Source organism: Diceros bicornis, chromosome 20 (genome assembly GCF_020826845.1).
Source record: "Diceros bicornis minor isolate mBicDic1 chromosome 20, mDicBic1.mat.cur, whole genome shotgun sequence".
In the NCBI taxonomy this organism is placed as follows: Eukaryota; Metazoa; Chordata; class Mammalia; order Perissodactyla; family Rhinocerotidae; genus Diceros; species Diceros bicornis.
Window position 1 is genome coordinate 11333842 of NC_080759.1, and position 22087 is coordinate 11355928.

At 37.0% G+C, this 22087-nt stretch overlaps 3 protein-coding genes across 7 annotated transcripts in view; 1 reads left to right on the forward strand and 2 right to left on the reverse strand.

The window, feature by feature from the left end:
• The window catches only part of TRAPPC13 (trafficking protein particle complex subunit 13), a 35376-nt gene extending 16701 nt beyond the window's left edge, over positions 1-18675 (reverse strand). For all 4 annotated transcript variants that reach the window (XM_058563984.1, XM_058563983.1, XM_058563982.1 and 1 more), the window contains exons 1-4: positions 18591-18675; positions 6449-6517; positions 5798-5897; positions 3944-4028 (exon numbers count right to left, since the gene is read on the reverse strand). In XM_058563984.1, coding sequence (XP_058419967.1) covers positions 3944-4028; positions 5798-5897; positions 6449-6517; positions 18591-18636 — 300 coding nt within the window. In that variant the 5' untranslated portion in view covers positions 18637-18675. The remainder of the gene's footprint in view (positions 1-3943; positions 4029-5797; positions 5898-6448; positions 6518-18590) is intronic.
• SHLD3 (shieldin complex subunit 3) lies at positions 13402-18668 on the reverse strand. Its single transcript, XM_058563994.1, has 2 exons — positions 18591-18668; positions 13402-14887 (listed from the first exon to the last, which is right to left on the reverse strand). Exon 2 carries the CDS (start codon positions 14768-14770, stop codon positions 14015-14017), a length of 756 nt encoding a protein of 251 aa, XP_058419977.1. The 5' UTR covers positions 14771-14887; positions 18591-18668; the 3' UTR covers positions 13402-14014.
• Positions 18676-19306: 631 nt separating the features above from the next.
• TRIM23 (tripartite motif containing 23) overlaps positions 19307-22087 on the forward strand; it is a 30087-nt gene continuing 27306 nt past the window's right edge. Inside the window, exon 1 of one of the 2 annotated variants that reach the window (XM_058563980.1) lies at positions 19307-19442. In XM_058563980.1, the coding sequence (XP_058419963.1) occupies positions 19362-19442 (81 nt within the window). In that variant the 5' untranslated portion in view covers positions 19307-19361. The remainder of the gene's footprint in view (positions 19443-22087) is intronic. The other variant, XM_058563978.1, reaches the window with a different exon arrangement.

Consider the following 22087-nt stretch of genomic DNA (forward strand, 5'->3'; position numbering starts at 1 on the left):
GTTACCTACTCGGGTGGATGGGTATGTGTAGAAAGAACAGGGGAATAGGAACAAGGAAGCAGGGATAAAGGGGGAGCGACACTTCTGTGTAAATCTTTCTGCATAGCTCTGATGCTTAGAACCAGGGCAATGTTCACACACACACCAAAAACAAATAAAGAAAATCAGCCAGGAAGTTGGAGGAATCCAAAATGAAATACAAATGGTACCAAATGAACCTGACTGTATTACAAATGAACACAACCATGGGGAAGGGGAGAACTAACCTAAGTAAGTTTGGCAAATAAAAGCTCAAGACAAAAAGAATGGCACATAAATATACTCTAGCTAGTACATTTGCTTTTACACTGGGGTATGGATAAGCAATTTTGAATCTTTTATGTGCATACTAGGACAAAAAAAAAAAGAATACATTATGGATAACAAGAGACAAATTTCTCACCTTCGGAGAAAAAAAAGGTACAAATAAGGAAAGGGAAAAGGCTGCAATGAAACCTTTGGTGTTGGACTGCAATTTGAGGCAACAGCATGAACATACAGTTTTTAAACATATATACAGATAGATATTACAGAAACAAATATACATAGATGTGTATGCATGTGTTAGTATATAAAATTAAAAGATAACCATTCAAAACAATATTAGATGTCACAGACCAACTGATTTGTAGAACTAGAGATCGGCACTGAAGTCATCAACTAAGAAAGGACTACCTTCTCTAAAGTAGTACCCTCTACCACCCAGTTACTCTCTATCATATTCCCCTTTTTACTTTTTTTTGAACATTTATCACTCTTGCTAATTGTCTTAAATGGTCTCCTCTCTTCATCTCAGTTACTTTCTATCACATGCAACTTTAACTTCCTTTGTAACAGTCATCACAATCTGTAATTACCCTATTTATGATTTTGTTCACCTGTTTCCTTCTGTCTCCCCTACCAGAAATGTAAGGTCTATGGAGGCAGGAACCTCTTGTCTTCTCCTGCTCATCACTATAACATGGTGCCTGGCACATGGTAGGCAATTAAGAAGTATCTGTTGAATACTGAATGAATGAAGTTATGATAAAACTTCAAGGCAAACGTCAAGAAAAATTCAGAGAAAGCAACGATCACATTCACTCATGGGGATTAAGGGAAGTCTTTTTTTTTTTTTTTTTGTGAGGACGATCAGCCCTGAGCTAACATCTGCCAATCCTCCTCTTTTTTTTTTTTTTTTTTTTTTGCTGAGGAAGACTGGCCCTGGGCTAACAGCCCTGCCCATCTTCCTCCACTTTATAAGGGATGCCGCCGTAGTATGGCTTGACAAGTGGTGTGTCAGTGCGCGCCTGGGATCTGAACCGGCGAACCCCGGGCCGCCGCAGTGGAGCGCGCGTGCACTTAACCGCTTGCGCCACCACGCTGGCCCCTAGGGGAAGTCTTTACATAAGAGTTAGGATTCTTTTAAGTTTTCATTACTTTTAAAAACCAGGTTTTCTGCAGTTAATTCTAATCTAACATTCTTACTGCTAGGCACTTTGAAGTGGGATATTTATTAGTGCCGTCTCTTTTGTTATTATATTCAGTTATTAAACAGGAGTAGCTCACATTTATTGGGTACTTACAATGTGCAAGGCCCTGTTCCAAGCACACTGCTAATTTAATACTCACAATCCTGAAGGAGCTAGTTGTACTATCCCTATTTCACAGACAATAAAAACCAAGGCACAGAGAAGAAACAACTTCCCCAAGGTTATACTACTAATAAGTAATGGAGCTGATATTGAAAATTCTTTAACAAACATTTTAGAAATTAGAGAAGAGGGGGAAAAAAGGAAGCAGTTAACTGTCCAATGTTTTCCTATGTGTCATTTTCCAAACATTAATCATAACTACAGCGTATATTATATACGGCTGAACACTTTAACCTTTCTCCTTTTTCACTATTATAAATAATGCTGCCTGAACATTTATCTCCTAATTACCTTCTATATGCCAGGGCTTTTCCAGAAGCTGGAGATACACCAGTGAACAAAACAGACCAAAATCCCTGCCTCTGTGGAGTTTAAACGTTTGGGGAAAATAACAGCAGAGAAGAGGAGGAATAGAGGGCTGGCTTAGGGTAGGGGAATGCAATTTAAATTGCAGAGTAGGCTTCATGCTGCAAACTGGTTTTTGGATGAGCAGACCGTGAACAGACAGAGGGGAAAACAGAGAGGGAGATCATTTCAAGTAGGTTAAACAGAGCTAGCAAAACACCTTAAGTGTGAAAGCTCAAGATGTCTTCAGAGGCCATGAAGAAAGAGTTTGGTATAACTAAGGAATTCATGTTCAGAAACAGAGAAAAAACATTTAAAAACATTTAGAATAAGCTTGAAGAGAATAGAGGCCTTGTCTGCTTTGTTTCTTGCTATAACCCCAGTATCTAGATGGTGCCTGGACTATATACCTCTTGAATGAATGAGTGAATGCCTATTATACACCGGTCGTTCTCAAAGTATGGTTCCCAGACCAACAGAATCAGCATCACCTGGGACCATGTTAGAAATGTTAATTCTTGGGCACCATTTCAGACTGATTAAATCAGAAACTCTGAGAATGAGGTTCAGCAACCAGTGTTTTCACAAGCCCTCCAGATGATTTTAATACCTTCTAAAGTTTGAGAACCACTGGTATAGACCATAAGAGTTATCTACTATTTTTTATTTATAGCACACTAATTATATTGTTTTTTGTTTATAGAACACTTTATGTTTTTTTTTGTAGCATGCTAAGGTTTTCAGACTTAAGGGTGAAATTTTTTTTCAATTACAAAACAAAAAAACTAGTGGTTTCCAGTTAAACATGGTAGATTATACAAGCATTTTTATTCTCAAAAAAAAAAAAAAACCCAAAATGACAGTAAAGGAATAAAAAAAGCACAGATCCACAATCTCTTTTCCACAATTCCAAAATTCCAAAAACTGTAAAAAATTAAAGTTTTGAGGGCAGAATTCTGGGTAGCTGTTGTTAGGTCTTCTCTATCTTTACTTTCTTTTCTTTTGTCAACTTGGTCTTTTCTTGTGCAAGTGACAGGTGAATCTCATATTACTAGTATGTTTCTTTTTATCTCTGTTACACTTTTTGTTTTATAAAGGCTGTGCTGTTTGGTGCATAGATATGTATACTTGCCATTCTTCATTGTGAATTGCTGCTATAAGAGGGTGTTCTTGAACTAGGAATATCAAAGCACCCCAAACTGCATTTCACAGAATGCAAAGCCACCAATAGTCTTCATCTAGACAAAAATACTGCAAGAATCTTCTAACTGGTCTATTTCCTACAAACTGCTCCACATAATGCTTTCACATCAGTCTGCTAACACTGTGAATACCTCTTCTCAAAAGTGTCCACTGACTGCCCATTGTCTTAAAAAGAAAAAGGCTAAAACCTTAGCCTGGCTTTCAAGATGCTCCACTGTATGGCTACTACACATCTGTTCCACCTTATTTACTCTTACCAAATGAATTCCGTTCACTGCTACAAGAACACATTATGTATTCCCATGTCTCTGCCTCAGATTACCATGTCCCTTTTGCCTTTTTCCCTAAATCCTACCATTCTTTCAATATCTTCTTGTGTTCCCTCTCCTCCAATAAACTTTCCTGATGGATACAATCCTCTATGCTATTTCTTCCTCTTTCAAATTTTATCATGTTAATCACAAATTATTAATAAAAACAAACTGTTATTTACTCTTGACTGTACATTTTCTCACTCAAGCTATCACAAACTTTCAGGATAAGGAAAAATGATTCTGTACTTAGCATATGTTATACCTTTAGATGTTCAATTAATGCTTGTTATTAATGACAATTAAAAAGTCCAGTAGCAAACATGCATTATAATGAAGTTTCAAAAAGATAACAGTAAAAATTAAAAAGTTTTCTGTAAAAAATATGTTCCAAACAAGAATACCACTTACTTTTACCAATATGTCTTTTACAACTTGATTGCTATCATTATGAACGCTGATATAACTGGAAAAGGTCTCTCCCAAAAATATATTCCTGTGAAATAAAATAAATTTTTAGGCAGAAATCCATTCAGGTTTTATCACAAATATTCTATTTGAGCACCACCAAGAACTACAAATGGAGAAAAATTTACTAAAGGATAAGAATCAGGTGAAATTCTGCTTCAACATCCCTTTGTTTACACTAGGCTGCTCATTCATTACCTAGTGCAATTCAAAATACTGATTTAATTTATAAAACATGATCTGTATCTTTGCCCTCAACTACTGCACAAACTGCCAGTCTCCCTAGAAATAAGTCATTGAAATCAGATCCATGCTAAGACTCTTAATATCTGTATCTGAAGAGGCTAGAAAAAGGCAGTTTACCAGTTCTGAAATAAATTATGCCCTTAATCTAGAAGAGACCCAAGTTATTGATCTCAGGCTATTTTTTACCAATTTATTTTATTTTTCTAAATTCTTCTAATAAAAATAATGACTAGTGGTTTTATTTTATATTTTTATAATAAATAAATAATGTTAATATAAAGATTATAAATATAAATATATTTATACTTAAAATATATTTAAATATATTATACAAAAATATATAAAATATGAAAATATATTTATATATTTTATAAATAAATATATTTTATAATACATATAATTTATATATATTTTAATATATAAATTAAATATTATTTAATTTAATGTATAATAAATATATATTAACATATCAAATATAAAAACACATTTATATATATTTTATAAATAAATATATATATTTTTTATAATTTTATTTATTTATTTTTGCCCCCAAAGCCCCAGTAGATAGTTGTATGCCATAGCTGCATATCCTTCTAGTTGCTGTATGTGGGACGCGGCCTCAGCATGGCCGGAGAAGCGGTGCTTCGGTGCGTGCCCGGGATCTGAACCTGGGCCGCCAGCAGCGGAGCGCGCGCACTTAACCACTAAGCCACGGGGCCAGCCCTAAATATATTTTTTACATGAATATATTTCCAAGTTTTCAAGACTAGTCAATGACCACATTCTGTAAACCTTTTAAGAAAACCTGAAAATTTTCTTTTGGTCTCAAATTCTCTCAGTTGCAAACAGAGTGGAACCAGGGGCTTCTACCTCATTAATAATCTAGAACAAGAGAATAGCTAAGAGCAAGAGAAGGAATAAAAAATTTAGAGTTTCTAATTAGCTGACAAGTCAGATAACTTATGTTGGGAGATGGCTGTGAAGTGGAATAAAAGCGCTGCTTCTGAAAGACATTTAGATTAAATCAGTTAAGAGGAACACATGGGCATTAAAAAACATAATAAGATCTAAAGAAGAAAGTTGAAATTCCATCACCCTAGGAGCCACTATTAATATTTTGGTATGTATCTTATTTTTTTTTTAACAAGAAAAAAAAAGAATCACATAGCATAATTTTGGTAGAAGTTTTTTTTTGAGGAAGATTGGCCCTGAGCTAACATCTGCCAATCCTCCTCTTTTTGCTGAGGAAGACTGGCCCTGGGCTAACATCCATGCCCACCTTCCTCCACTTTATATGGGATGCCACCACAGCATGGCTTGCCAAGCGGTGCGTCGGTGCGCGCCTGGGATCCGAACCGGTGTAGCCCAGGCTGCCACAGCAGAGCGCGCACACTTAACCACTTGCGCCACCGGGCCAGCCCTGGTAAAACTTTTTTTTACCACTTAAATATATCGTAAGCACTTTTCCATCCTATAGTTCTTTTTTGAAAACATGATTTGTAATGGCTTTAAAATATTGTTGCACTTCTTATGTGAATGTAGCATTCTTACCCGAAATTCTGTGGTAAAGTCAACATTTCTCCCAACATTAATATTTCTGCACCATTTACAGTTGAAGGATCATCTCTCATGAGTTGGTTAAAGAGATCTCCTGTAGAAAGAGAAAAACATAAAATTCTAACACCTACCTTGTAAATAAGTTTTACTTACATAAAGAAATAGCTGGGAGAAATATTTTTTAAAAATAATCTTGACAAAAATTGCATGTAAAAAAATTAATTTTTAATCTTCAATACAACAAATGCATGCCAAAAAAATTCTGGTTTCACAGAAAATGAACATTTCAGAAACAAAGAAAAATGTAGGTCATGAAATATAAAACATAGAAAGCTCCAATAATTTTAAATAAAGGGAATGCTAACACATACACTGATGAAACATTTGAGGATAAATGCAATTTTAACAGTATCATGACTATAAATGTATCTTTACTAAACTAAAATAAAAGTCTCTTGTTGCCATGGGATATCAATAGTATCTTGACTTACAGATTGTGAGTGAGACCTATTAGATGGCCACCACTCACATGGTACAAAACAGGCAACAAAGAATTAGCATAAGATTGGCAAGAATAGGCTTATTCCAAGGTAATACAGGCAATCCAGGTTTCAACTTTTCCCTAGGTGCAAGCATGTGCCATACCAGGTAAGTCTTTCTCTTCACATGTTACTGGAATATTGGTGAATAAAGTAGGCTTAGTCAACCGCATCACTGTGAATTAAGAAGAGAAAAAAACAAAAAACAAGAAAATATTAATATTGCTTTGGACTAAGTCCAAATTGCATAGTATTCATCAATTTTATACTATTATAAAATATAACGCAAATACTTTCTAAACTAAATTTAATATTAAATACTTCCTAAGATTATAACACAACAATGATTTACTAAAAATGTTAATATATAACAAAAAGAATTTTATATATTAAAAAAAGAGAACAATTTTGCTTTTATTTACAACCTAATGACTTATAAAAATTAAATGCAAATGTAATATGCCTGATTATAGAAAAACTGGAAAATAAAGGAATTTCAAAGCTTAACGTATATTATGAGAACAAGGTTTTAAAAAAAAATCCTGAGTGACTTCATTATAAATAATATCAAGAAAATATTAACTAATATAAGCTTGACAGGGAAAAAAGTTTAGGTGCACCATTTTGAATATGAAACAATTTTATAACATAAGGATATTTGTGAGCTTTATCCCTCATTAATAATCACTGGCCACTGGAAGTTCAGTAAGTGGTTCTTAAAGTAATATTAATTCTGTGCAGAAATTATGACAATATCAGTTAATGTACAGGTTTATAAATTCCAACCAAAACTAAGATTGTTCTTGGAACATGACAGAATGTGTTTAAAGTTTATCTAGAAAAACAAATAAATGAAAATAAGCTAAGGAAATTAATGGGAAAAAATGAGGAAGAACTGGACTTACCATATGAAAACACTTAAGTCCATAATCAACTAATTGGCTTATTAATGGAAGACCGTACAGATATACTAAATAGTTAAAAAAAAAATTAGAATGCAGCAGCAGCAAAAAAAAAATTAACTTATAAGGTGCTAGGACAACTGGTTAGCTATCTGGGAAAAATAAAATTTAATTGACAAATTCATTTCAAATACCAAATAAATTACATATGAATCAGGGGCTGGCCTGATGACATAGTGGTTAAGTTTGTGTGCTCCACTTTGGAGGGTTCCCAGGTTCAGATCCTGGGCATGTACCTATACACCGCTCATCAAGCCATGCTGTGTCAGTGTCTCACATACCAAATAGAGGAAGATGGGCACAGATGTTAGCTCAGGGCCAATCTTCCTCACCAAAAATAAATAAATAAATAAATAAATAAATAAATAAAAAATTACATAAGAATCAAATAGTTAAATAAGACAAAAATTAAGCCACAGAAAACTAGAAAAAGTAAAAATTTATTAAATCTAGTCTAGTGAAGATAGGACATTCTAATTAAAAATTTTTTTTCACTTATTTCTAAAGATTGATATTTGACCACATCGAAATAAAGACAAAAACATAAAATAATCATACAAACTTGTAAAATATTTCAGAAAATGAATCACAGAAGACTATTTCTTTACACTCTATTAAAAATGTTCATTCAAATCAAAACCAAAAAATTTTCAAGACAATAGACCTAAATGGCCAATTCACAATATAAGTGGTGTTCATCAGCATATGTAAAAATGTACCACCTAACCATTAACTAGCCATATCATTCATATCAAATTTAGTGACTTTCTCATCCTAGTCTCAGCTTAAATGTCATCTTTTGCAGAAAAGAAGTAATAGGTCACCCTATTTCTCTCATAGCCCCTTGTATTTACCATGAACTGTATTTATTTATAGCACTCCTATCCAAACTCCATGAGGTTTGGGCTCTTATGAACCATGATGAGTTTTGTGGCCTCAGTGCTTGACACAAGTTCTGGCACATAGTTATGTTCTATAGATTTTTGCTGAATGAAAGAATTAGCATCTCACCAAAACCCTTAAGTAACTTGCATTATTTTGAAGATGTAAGTTTCCTGAGCTGAGGCCATTAAACAATGTTGTATTAAATAGATGGCTGTTGTAATAGTCAACAAATGCTAACCTTAAGTTTTCTGAAGTCACTTGTATAGCTGGTATTTACTGAGCATTTACTAGTGCCAGACATTACGCTAAACACTTTACAAGTATTAACACATTTAATTCTCCTGACTACTCTGCAAGCTTGGTATTATTATTATCCGCCTTTTACAGATAAGGAAGACACCTGGAGAGGGTAATTTGCATATAAAAGATTATATAGCAGAGAGATGGCAGAACTAGATATGAACCCAGGTGATTTCACTCTGTTCAAAAATAATTCTCCAGCAGGCCCCGTGGCTTAACGGTTAAGTGCTCACGCTCCGTTGCTGGCGGCCGGGGTTTGGATCCCGGGCGCGCACCAACGTGCCGCTTCTCTGGCCATGCTGAGGCCGCGTCCCACATACAGCAACTAGAAGGATGTGCAGCTATGACATACAACTATCTACTGGGGCTTTGGGGGGAAAAATAAATAAATAAAATCTTAAATAATAATAATTCTCTATATTATTAATTATAAGCCTGGGGTTAAAAACCTGGAATGTCATGTGTTATCAGAAACATCCCATGGGAATTCATCTCAAACAGACCATTAACCAGCTAAAAAGATCAATGACGTGGGAGGGAAGAGGTTGGGGAGGTTTCTGACCTTCTACTTTAATTTTCAACTAGGAAAACAGATAATAATTAAGTACAACCTGAAGGAGATAAAAAGGTGCTCTGAAAATAATATAAAGGAGGCAGTTTTTCTTATAATCTAAATATCTAAGACTTTAATCTCACTTTTAACACCAATCAGTGTTCTCTATTTCTTCCTCATTTTTTTTTTTCATTTCAGAAGAAATCAAATCTTAACAAATAAGGAGGAAATACACTGTCAGGGGAATCTCGAAACACTCTTTTTTTAAAGTGTCCTTGAGTTCACCCAAATGTGTAGGCAACTTGTTTGCTTATTATATGCTCAAATTTCCATTATGTACAAAAGCCCTATAAAGCTTAGTTTTTGCTGATTCTATGTTTTTCTAGTTCTGTGGGTAAAGAACAACCCTCTGTTAAAAATAAAAAGACCCCAAACGGGTATTAAAAATACCTGTTTTCTTCATATTTTCAAAAAAGGGTAAAAATCAGCAGGGGGGTAGCAGTTGGTAACAAATACTGTCATCTTGTAGACTCAAAGAAAATCACTATATAGCACAATTTGTCATATTGCAGATTCTTAAACACAAACTGAGACAGCCGAGTGAGTGACATAAAACTATCTCATTCCTTGAAGGACAATCCAAAGTATGCCCATATCAAATACAGATTTACAACTCAGTATTTCCTGCTTTGTAATGAATTACTAGACCTCAAAAATTAAACATAATGTTAGCTGGAAAGGAGCAAATACCAACAAAAGGTTTAAAAAAAAAACCTAGCAGAGGAACTATAATAAAGAACTGGTAATTAAACAGTAATTTTGTATCCAGCCTTGAATATTAAAGCAGGTTCTTGGTCAAAAATTAAAGCAAAAGAGAATATGTGGTTTTTTTAGTCGAGTGCCAATTATTCACTACCCACATTGCATTGTTAGTGCCATGTGTAGAGACACTCAGCAGAACTAGCAAAACACAGACATTTCATTTACTTATGAAATTCAGGTTTCATCTAAAATCTTACAAACAAAACTTTTGTAAGTCTCCAGTAAATTAAGAAAAAGATAGCCTTGAGGTTATAAACTAATGAACTGGGCCAAGATCATCTTGCATATATGTTTTGCTTGGCTACAACATTAAAAAAATAATTAGGGGGCCGGCCCGGTGGCGCAGGCGGTTGAGTGCGCGCGCTCCGCTGCGGCGGCCCGGGGTTCGCTGGTTCGGATCCCGGGCGCGCACCGACGCACTGCTTGGCAAGCCATGCTGTGGCGGCGTCCCATATAAAGTGGAGGAAGATGGGCACAGATGTTAGCCCAGGGCCGTCTTCCTCAGCAAAAAAAGAGGAGGATTGGCGGATGTTAGCACAGGGCTGATCTCCTCACAAAAAAAAAATAAATAAAAAAAAAAATAAAAAAATTAGGTAGAATCTTCTTCAGGTTCAAGAGTCCTTCCCACATTCTACAGTTTTACGTGTCCAGCCCCTGAAGGCATTCAAGATTGTGAAGCTTGGACTAATTTTGGGCATTCTGAGCAAATTAAATCAAAGTGAATCATTATGAAGGAGCTCATCCTGGAAATATTCAAAAATAGGTCTTTAAGTTATCTGATAAGTTGGTAAATGAAGTTAAACTCATGTGATGCCCTCCACATCTTTTTTCTTTGAATTCGACTTAACATTTACTTGAAGGTAGATAGCTTGTCAGGGAAAAACAAAATTATGGTACTGCTGCCACGTTCCTAGAGAATAAATGCTGATGGTATTTTACCAAATGCCCTCAGACTCTACCTTAGTGTATACATCTTTGTTCCCCAATTTCCATGTCTATGACTTAACAGTGGAACGAGGAAATACTGCTGAGCTCTACTACTAGTTCGTGCTAGAGTTATCAGTCCTAAGGTTCTTTATTTATTTTTAAAGATTTATATTTATTTATTTTTTTCCCCCCAAAGCCCCAGTAGGTTGTTGTATGTCATAGCTGTACATCCTTCTAGTTGCTGTATGTGGGACGCGGCCTCAGCATGGCCGGAGCAGCAGTGTGTTGGTGCGCACCCGGGATCCGAACCCGGGCCGCCAGCAGCGGAGCGCACGCACTTAACCGCCAAGCCACGGGGCCGGCCCAGTCCTAAGCTTCTAAATACTCTAAAAAGGCTTCAAAGAACTATCAGTGGAGTTTAAATTCTTAGGGCTTCATTACTCCCTATGTTCTGTCTAGGTAGATGATAAATGAACCTCTCCCTAACATTATGGCACTACTGGCAATAAAACTCAATCTTCAATTTCCCAGTTCTGAATTACTTTTTCATTGTTTCTCAAAGGGGTAGAAAGCAATTTATACAGAGTAAATCAGAAAAATTTAAATTTGTCACATATGAAGAAGCTCTCTTTTTTTTTGGGAGGAAGATTAGCCATGAGCTAACAGCTGCTGCCAATCCTCCTCCTTTTGCTGAGGAAGACCGGCCCTGAGCTAACATCCATGCCCATCTTCCTCTATCTTATATGTGGGACACCTGCCACAGCGTGGCTTGATGAGTGGTGAGTAGGTCCGTGCCGGGATCCGAACCTGCCAACCCCAGGCCGCTGAAGCGGAGTGCACGAACTTAACCTCTACGCCACTGAGCCAGGCCCAAGCAGCTTTTCTTTTAAATTTCCTTTTTTCTCCCCAAAGCCCCAGTAGGTATTTGTATGTCATAGTTGTACATCCTTCCAGTTGCTCTATGTGGGATGCCACCACAGCATGGCTTGATGAGCGGCGTGTAGGTCTGCACCCAGGATCCAAACTCACGAACCCCAGGCTGCCAAAGCAGAATGCGTGAACTTAACTGCTATGCCACGGGGCCGGCCCCAAGCAGCTCTTTCTAATGTGTGACTTTTGGATTAAAAAACTGCTCCCATGACCCCTGACTGTACCTTATATTTCCAGCTCTGTGTAGAATCATTTCAAATGAATAAAAATGTATCATAAAAAAACACTGTATTCTTTGTGAGTGACCCTGTCTTATGATTATCAAACTTTTAATGCTTGATTAGCAGCCTTATGGTAAATAAGACCTGAACAATAAAAATCAAATCCATCATTTATGATTGCCTAATAATATCAATCAACTCTTATTTGCAAGCTTGCTGGAAATACTGAATAACTTCTTGAAGTTTCTCCAGCAGTCTTGACTAAAAAGTAAGAAGATTAACGAATAAAAGAGGAAGTAATTACTGAAGAAGTTACCTTGGAAACTCCCTCTACACCCGGTGATTTTTCATTTAAGACTTTTGGAAGCATTCACACACATGATGATTATTTTCTACACAGTAGTCTCACTGAGATAATAAAAAGGTACTACAAGTAGTTAAAAACAAAACAATGTTTGGATAGAGTGAAACCGAACTGGAAAAGATTCTCTCTTTAGTTAAAATTAGTAGACTCCTTGTATTTTAAGCAACCTCAGCCAGCTCAGGCTATGAAGAATCCCTCCAAAGGGCACGTTTACCAGGTATTATCGAGCCCCTACCGTGCCAGGCAGTGCCACAAAGCAATCAAGTCTCTGCCTTTCTAATAAGCACAGTCTTACTGTTTTTTTTCAGGGAGCTGGTTTGACTACTTAACAGTAGTAACTCCATGTAAGTTCCATAAGGGTGGGGTCTATAGTTGTTTCCTTCCCTACTATATTCTAGCACTAGCTCATGGTAGGCATTTAAATTTGTTAAATAAATACATGCTTTTATAAAACTTTTATTCTGTAATCACTTTGGGTATTTTTCTGAGGTGACATGTAAACTCAATTTATAACATTTTGCTTATGGAAAGCCTACAATGACTCCAAGAACCAGCCAACTAGTAATGAGTACTAAGACTGAATTACCTGTATTAGAATAAATAAAGAATAACTTGATCTCTTATCCACATTTGATACTTCCCTTCAAAACAGGTTATAGCCTTAAAGATACATTATGGTTTTGGGCAAATTATACATTTTCACCTTTGTTTTAAAACAACACATCAACTATTGCTTATTACATATCTTTGGACATATCAGCAGAATCTGGGCTGATCTCCCAATATGAACCACATTCATGCCACTTGAATAGCATTCCCAAAATGTTTTAGTTTTATTTAAAAAAAAAATCATTACACTTTAGGCGAATAAAGAAAAAAATACTATAAAATTAGATTTCAGGGATTCACCAAAATCCAAACTATTTACTGTAATTCATAGAAATATCTAATTCAACCACTGGAAAAGTAACAGAACAAAAGGAACAGAACATTTACCTTGAAATTCAGTATAAATAATAATTTATCACAATTTACTTATTTACTTTTTGCTGAGGAAGATTTGAAATACAGCATAAATAATAATTTATCGCAATTTACTTATTTACTTTTTGCTGAGGAAGATTTGAAATTCAGTATAAATAATAATTTATCACAATTTATTTATTTATTTATGTTTTGCTGAGGAAGAGTCACCCTGAGCTAACATCTGTTGCCAATCTTCCTCTTTTTTTTGCTTGAGCAAGATTGGCCCTGAGTTAACACCTGTGTGAATCCTCCTCCATTTTGTCTATGGGTTGCCGGCACAGCACGGCTGACAAGTGGTGTAGGTTTGAGCCCAGGATCCGAACTTATGAACCTGGGCCGCTGAGGCAAAGCATGTCGAACTTAACCTTTATCCACCAGGCCTCAGGGCCGGCCCCACCACAATTTATTTAAAGGAAGTATAATCCAGAAAGTTCTTGACTTAATTGACAAGCCTAGGAATTCACCTGGTAGTTATTTATTTCTGGGATAAAGACTGTACACATATTACCATACAATTATTTTTCACAATGTTAAGAATAAATTGGCTATATTACCAAAGGGTCAAATAAAAAAAATTAAGTCATTAAAAATTTAAAAACTGGTAAAAAATGTTCATTTCACTACTGCAGTTCATACTCAGTTCATTCAGAATATTCTTCTTTTTGACAATCAGTAGAATTCATTACATACTAAAAATAACGCCGTATTTACGCACAAATAAATCAATTTTCCCAGTAAGAGCTAATCTTCCTTTAAGAAGATTTCCTACATATTCACAGTACATAACATCACAGAACACCCATATTTGGCCTAAATGTCTCTGAATTGTAGCATTACAAGATGGTAGTTCATTGTGCCTGATAATTTGATTGAGCTTTGTCCAAATGTCTTCCAGAGTTTGGTTGTTACAAATATTGTGTTCTATTGTCCATCTTGCTCTATAAAGTGAGTGCAAATTTAGTGCCTTTAAACTGTCTTGCAATTTTTTGGACAATGGAAAAATATTTTCAGTACTATTACTGCAGGGAAGTGAAACACTCCAAGACCTCTTCTTGAACCGTTTTCCTTTTTCTGATTGTTCATCCAGATTTCCAGAATTAGTCAGTTCATTCAGTGTGTGTGACTGGATCAAGTGCTTCTTTTTTTTCAAATCAGGTTGAAACTCCAATAGATCTACTGTGCAATCATAACTCTGTGATTTAACATCATGTTCTGAAATGGTTAAGTACTGTTTCACATCTTCAGCTGCCTCCTCAGAAACCACAGGTGGTGATCTTTTAGGTTTGAGTGGAAGTTTGGACCCATCATGTGGAAACCAAGGAATAAATCTCGATAGTGGACGTGTAGGAAAGTCTTGAATTGCTTTCTCTGCAATTTTTGGCAGTTGTGTGGGATCACTCTCATATGGTCGATAATGTAATATTACTTCCGTAGTCATTCTGCAGTAATCCAGTTACTCAATGAAGAGAAAATTTCTTAGCTGAGCTCCTCAGAGCTAGAATGTAATTTATAATTACAAGACTCGCTCTCTTTCCAAATCAGAGGGAAACAGGACCTGAAGTGGAAGTATTGCAAAGAATAAGATATGGTAGGGACGGCCTACATATAAATAGGCAAGGAGAAAAAGAAAAACAGAACCAATCTCAATATGATATTTTACCAAAGTGCTATTGGTAAATGTAAATGTAATCCACAAAATTGGAAATCCTTTCTCTCACCAAAATAAGGGATAAAATCACTTCCTGCCTAAAAATGCAAGTAGTCAACATGTTTCAACTTGACAGATATAAAGGTTTGGGAAGTACTGATATTACTATATTAGGCTACAATAATCTTAAGACTACAGCAGAATAAAGAGTAAGTTAGTGATTCTTAAAATACTAGATTCACATAAGGAGAACAAAAATGTAATAATACTTAAAAATTTGAGCCATCTGAATCGAGGACAATGAAAATCACTATAATTTTTAACCTATCTTGAAGAAAATAGATCATTTATACTTTAAAAGTATATGAATTCTACAAATATATAGACAAAATACATAATGATTTTATTTCATTCTCAGTAGTAAATGCTAAACACATGAAAATGGTTTAACTGCATTTTGACCAGGCTAGGAACTAGTTTTGTGACCAAGTCTCCTCTGCATAGTTGGGGCACGTAAGCAGTATCAAGACCTTAGTATTATGGCTCCTAAATTCCAATCTGGAGGAGGAACAAGAAGGCTAGACTTTTTTTTTTTTATCTCTTAGAAAACAAAAGTCCTTAAGTTGCCCAAAATTGAGTAACTGATTCTAAGTTCCAGCATATAGTACCTAGGCTCAAGAATGGAGCCTTTCCGGTTCTGCAAGTTAGACTTCCTAACTAGGCCCAAAGTTGTAAGAGCCATAAAGCAGGCTCTTCCATATCTGAACTACTGGAAAAAATAAGAAGTTGAATTCCTTCTCCTCAAACTTGTTAGAGAACTACTTGACGAAGATTCTTCCATTGCTAGGATGATCGTGAGCGTGGACTCCTGTCATGATGTCACAATACTCATTTGACCACTGATTCTGAAGAGTCAGAAGAAGTAACTAATCTCATAATGATTCTTTTCGCCTACTGTTAATGTCCACTGAGTATCAAATGTGACAACTCAAATTCATAAATGATTGTGATCATTAACATCCATATTTTTAATATGGATCTACATATAAACAGCATATTCTTTCAAGAATTAACAATGCTTTTAACTGTTCTTCCCTCTTCCTTACACTTTCACCTTGTAGGATATGGCTCTGAGAATTCTTTCATTGTTGTCTGAGCTTATTCAGTGTTGTACTCCAGGGACACTGAAGTTGTGAGCTCCTTAATATTTTACATACGTAAGAAAGTAAACTTAAACAACCATATAAATTGATATATTTGGCATCCAACATCAGGAAAATTAAAACTTGTGAAAATTCTAGATTAACTAGGAAATGGGGAAGAATGGTACCAAAGAGCTTTAATAAAGTTTAAACTATTTGTGAATTTTAAAGCATTTGTTCCTTTAGGCTGCTAAAATACTCCTTCCCAGGTATCTTCTGTTTTGGAAAATAAAGAATAATAGAAAACTAAAAATTCCCAGCCAGCCCTTGTGGTATATCAGTTAGGATTTGGTGCTCTCACCGCCGTGGCCGGGGTTCGTTCCCTGGTCAGGGAACCACACTACCCATCGTCTGTCGGTTGTCATACTGTGGCGGCTGTGTGTTACTGTGATGCTGAAAGCTATGCCACTGCTTTTTCAAATACTGGCCGAGTCACCCATGATGAACAGGTTTCAGTGGAGCTTCCAGACTAAGGCAGACTAGAAAGAAGGAACTGACCAGACACTTCCAAAAAAATTGGCCATGAAAACCCTACAAATAGCAGCGGAGCATTGTCTGATACAGCGCCAGAAGATGAGAGGGTGGCGCAAAAAAGACATGGCAGGGTTCTGCTCTGCTGTACACAGGGTCGCTAACAGTCGGAATCGACTTGATGGCAGTAACAACAACAAAATTCCCAATGGCAGTTAGCCTCCATATTACTGGAATTTAACTGTGTTTAATAGCTTCCAATTTGTATAAGCAATATAGTCTAGCAGCTAATAAAACCATTCCAAATTCCCATCAAAGTAGTCGGTAAGGGAATGATCTCTGAAAATGCTGTTGTCCTTCAGTAGGAGGCAACATGGAGTCTTTGAAAGATGGAGGAAGGCCTTGAGTTGAAATATTACCTCAATCACTTACTAGCTTTATGATCTTCTAAAAGTTTCTTAACTTCTGAGAGTTAAGTAATAAATTTCACATACTTGATGTGAGATTGAGAGATAAAGAAAATGACAGTCCCCTTTCTTCATTTCCTTTTCTCCAGGAATAACCCATTTTACTCCAGTTCATATGCTCAGGCTAAACTTATAGGTCATATTGTTACATTACTTAATATCGTAGTTTCTTAGTTCTACAGTCAGAGACACTCCTGTTAACCCCAGCTATCAGCATATGAATTTATGTTACAAATGGGACTGGTGAGCTTCTGGAATGTCTGATGCGTACATCATAACTGGGAGGATAAGAGTCCCTCAAGATGGATGCCACAAGGAAGGTAAGTGCAATTCAACAATTCAAATGTCTATTGAGCATTTCTCAGCTCAGTCCAAGAAGGTATTGGTAACCACATAGAACAGTATCCAAGAAATAAAAAGTGCATTTGTGGTAGTAGAAAATAGATGAAATAAAGCTGAAAGCATTTCTTTTTTCTTTTTTTTTGTGAGGGAGATCAGCCCTTAGCTAACATCCATGCTAATCCTCCTCTTTTTGCTGAGGAAGACCAGCTCTTAGCTAACATCTATTGCCAATCCGCCTCCTTTTTTTTTTTCCCCCCAAAGCCCCAGTAGATAGTTGTATGTCATAGCTGCACATCCTTCTAGTTGCCTTATGTGGGACGCAGCCTTAGCACGGCCGGCTGGAGAAGCAGTGCGTCAGTACACGCCCGGGATCTGAACCCAGGCCGCCAGCAGCGGAGCACGCGCCCTAACCGCTAAGCCACCGGGTGGCCCTGAAAGCATTTCAAATAAAAGGTTTTCAGAAAACAATTGAAATTCTAGAAAAACTCTGCCCTGCTGGTTTTCCCTAAATAATGATCTGATTAAATCAACAAACTTACTCAAAATTGTATGCTGTGTACAGAAAGGGAAGCTTGACATGAATTTTCCCATACACACAATACTCTGAAGCGTAGCAAGTTTGAGCAACCCTAAATTATATGTTGTAGTACTGTGTATTTCTAAATCCTTGGCACTCTTGTCGCGCGATACTAGACTAATCTTACAGACGAAGCAGAAGCCTGGTAACTTCCTCAGTGCCACATGAAGAGACAAGAGACAGAAGGAAAAACCACTTGAGATGTCCGCTGTAAATCATTTTGGTTCACTAGGCTCTCCCCGGTTCGGCTGGGGACGTCAGCTTCTGCGGCTAAAACCTGCCCGGTGATTGCAGCAGTATATAACAGAGTGAGTGATTTAGCACGTTATCTATTCCATTCTGGAGAGAGGCTCTCAAACCTAAAAGGCAAAGACGTGAAATTGCTTTCTCCCGCTCCCCGCCAAGGACACAGCAGGAGGGCGAGCACTGACAGTTCTTAAGAAGGACGAGACCTACATCTCAGAAGCCAGGTCTTTGTGGCAAAGACTTCGAGAACAAGTGACAGAAGGGGAGAAATCAGATTAAGGGGAGTCAGGCTCGCAACAGTTTACCTTTCAGGGCCAGCAGGTGCTCCTGTTTGGGGGGATTCACTTCCATTTTGATCGGCACTTTCGACCCACTGTCTACGGAGGCTGAAGAGGTTCAACAGAGCCCGGAAGAAAACAGAAAAGCGCACGTTCAGACAGGGGCGTCAAACACACACTCAACAGTTTCTCTTTGCCGGTGGTGCCTTAAATTCTCTTCTTCCCACGTCATCTGCGCATCCAACGGCTTCTTTTTACCAAAGCCATTTCTTGCCTCTTAGAGACGTATACATAAAATACTTCTCTATTTGCCAGCCACAATCACACATCGCCATGTCAAGAAACCATTTCCCGGTAACAATACATGGCCTCCTAAATACCTACACTGCAGAGTAAAAGATACGGATGTGGCATGCTGGGATTTGTAGTTCATACAAAAAATCGCATTGCATGCAGGGAGATGTAGTCTTCCCTCACGCCGTCCGTTTTGCAATTGGGAAGAGATGGTTAGTGGACGGAGTTTCACTCTGAAACCTGTTTTGTGCCTTTTTTAAAATTCCTTCCATTAGTTGCAGACTCTTTAATAACAATAAAAATAAAGCGCTCATGCGTAAGGCTGTGCCGCCAAACAGCTAACGACAGGCAGAAGGAGGAGCGAAAAGGTCGGTCGAGCGACGCCCCGCGTCGTACTGCGCCTGTGCGCCAGCGGCGAGCGCCGAGAGCTCTGGGTAGGTGGCTCTACCCCGCCCCTCGGTGGAAGGCCGGGTCAGCGGCTTTTGCGGGGCCGCTCCTCATGGGATGGCTGCCCTGATTGTAAACAAGCCTGGAGCGGGCCTAGACAGTGCTCGTCAGGGCAGCCGAGGGACGGCTGTGGTGAAGGTGAGGGACCTTGCGTGCTGTGTTCTCCACCATCGGTTCATCTCGGAGATCTGGCCGCAGCGCCGCAACCCTGGCTGCTTTGGGTGGGATGCGCCGGCTCTGGGCCCCTCTCGGCCTTACAAGCCTTGCCCTCCCCTCCGCGACCTTTATCCCCGCAGGCGTGAAGTCGCCTGGTCTTCTGCTTATGCCAGTCCCTTGCTTGGCATCGCCAGCGGGGATATTTGTGAAAAGGAGCTTATGGGCCTGTTAGAGGGACCTGCGCTGGTCTTTCCCCGTCCCCTGCTTTTAAACTCAACAGGCATTAATTAGCTTATTTTTATTAAATTGAGCCGTTATTATCGCCAAGTACTGTGTTAGGTATTTTAGCTCGTTAATACTTACTTATGAGGTAAATGTTAATTCCTCTTTTGCAGGTGAGGAAACTCAGGTTTAGGTTAACGCAGTGTGTGGCAGAGCCAGGATTGACTGGCTCTAAAGTCTGCTTTTCACTATCGCACTAATTCTAATAATCAGGCATCTAGTATTGGCTGATCTGCCCCCTCCTCTCTTGGTAGTACAGTTTGTCAACACTTGAGAAATCTCCAACAGCAGCATAGATGGGCTTTAACGCTGGGGTATATGAATTGCCTTATGCTTGAAGTTTGAAATTCTACCATGTGTAAATGCTCTAAAATGCATTTATTTAAAAAAATCAGTTGAAATATGTGGAATTCATTTTCCCCTTCCACTGTCTATATGTGGAAAGATCTGGAGGGGAGAACTGATCTCAGTGGTTTGTAGAATAACCTTCAGGATCATCTGTAATCCGAGATATTGGTACTTCTCATTCCTGGCTTCATGTTAGGATCACTGAAGACTTAAAAAACTATGGATGCACTCCTCTTCCCCCAGTTCTAATTAACTTGACATCAGTATATTTTTTACATTCCCAGAAGTGATTTTAATGTGCAACTGGGATTGAGAACCACTGGAGCAGATGATATCTGAAGTTCTTTTAAGATCTTGAACAACTGTATTATCAATCAGTGTTGGTGGTGGTTGATTCATCTCACCTTTATATATTAGTGAAGTTATTCTGAAGCAACACAGCATATCTGAGATGCAGAGGAGCCCTCTTATTAGGCATGTTGTGTGGTTGAGATTTTATTTATTGAACTGTGCTTTTTCTAAGAGAATACCTGAAGATTATTTTGTGAATTAACTTGAATTAAGAAGTTGTAATTGGAATGGATATTATTGCTGCATCTACTTTTGTTACTATTTGCCTTAAAATCTCAAAAATATACCAAAGCCTGATGTAACTCCAGTTTGTTACAGCACAGAGTTGGATATATTAGGGGGTCACTTTGTTCATTTTCATCTTTACATGTAAAATGTGCTTGAGCTAGGCAATAAGATAGCCCTTTTTGGCAAAATCTCTTCATTTTCATAGATGAGAACAAGAAGTATTCATTGGAAGGTAAAAGTTGAAGTATGTAATGCTAATAATATGTAAAATGGCCTCTTGCTTAATGAACAAGTTGATAGTAACAGGGTTTTTATCATTGAGGAAAACAAAGACAGAAATCTGCTATAATGAAATTATTTACATTCAAAAAAGAATCAGGAAAGTTACTTTTGAATAGCGAGCCTCCTTAGTCCTTTTAAAATATGGGCTGGTTTATTAAAATGTGATTTGCATGTAATAAGTTTGAAGCCCTCTTTGGCATATTTGTGGAGTTTGTAAAATTAAGAGCCTTTTCCCTATCTAGGACTTAATTTCTTATGCTGTTAGCCACAATTCCTATTCATAAATACTGAGGAAAGAATTTCTTACTCTATTATTTACTGAGTTGATGCAAAACAGTCTAGAACTTTATTTTTGGACCTGTGTTTGGTTTATTAATCAGTGGAATTTTACTAGTGCTTTTTGAAAAAACCCATGGTAGCAACGTAAGTTCTTTTATCTTGTGTAATGATGGAATCAGAGATATAAGATATAAATGAACTAAGTAAAATTTTAATTTGGTTCTTTGGAATTTCTTACTGTAAACAAGTTTAATATATTACGGTGTCACAGTAGTGAGAACATTTATAAAAAATGTTGCATTTACGTTATAATATCTAATTCTGTTGTGAATATCTTTTCTGTAATTGAATTTGATACTTAAGTGAAACTTTTTTCCTGCCTTTTAAAAAAATGTAGGATAAATTGAAGTGTTTGTGTGTATGATACATATAATTTTTGTGTAGCTGAGTGTTCCCCACCAGGAAACCACTATTCCAGTGTAATCAGTTTCCTGTGTATCCTACCAGAAAGATAGTATGCCTATATAACTATACATATATAAATAAATAGATGCTCTCTTTCTCTTCCCACCTTTATGCAAAAGTTAATATATTCTGTATATAGTTTTCACTTTGCTTTATTCATATGAAATAATTCTGTGTGTACATAAAAAACTTCCTAACTCTTCCTCACTAGACTGCATAGTTTTGTGGTATATGAATGTACCATAATTTATTTTTCAGTCTTGTATTGATGTATATTTACTTTGTTTCCAATCTTTTGCTAATGCAAATAGTGCTGTAAGGAGTAACATACAGATCTTGTCACACGTGTCATATATTTGTAGGATAAGTTCCTGAAGTAGAATTACTTAGCT

Coding starts and splice junctions, on each gene's coding strand:
- SHLD3 (XM_058563994.1), bottom strand. CDS start 14,770: ATGACTACGGAAGTAATATTACATTATCGACCATATGAGAGTGATCCC.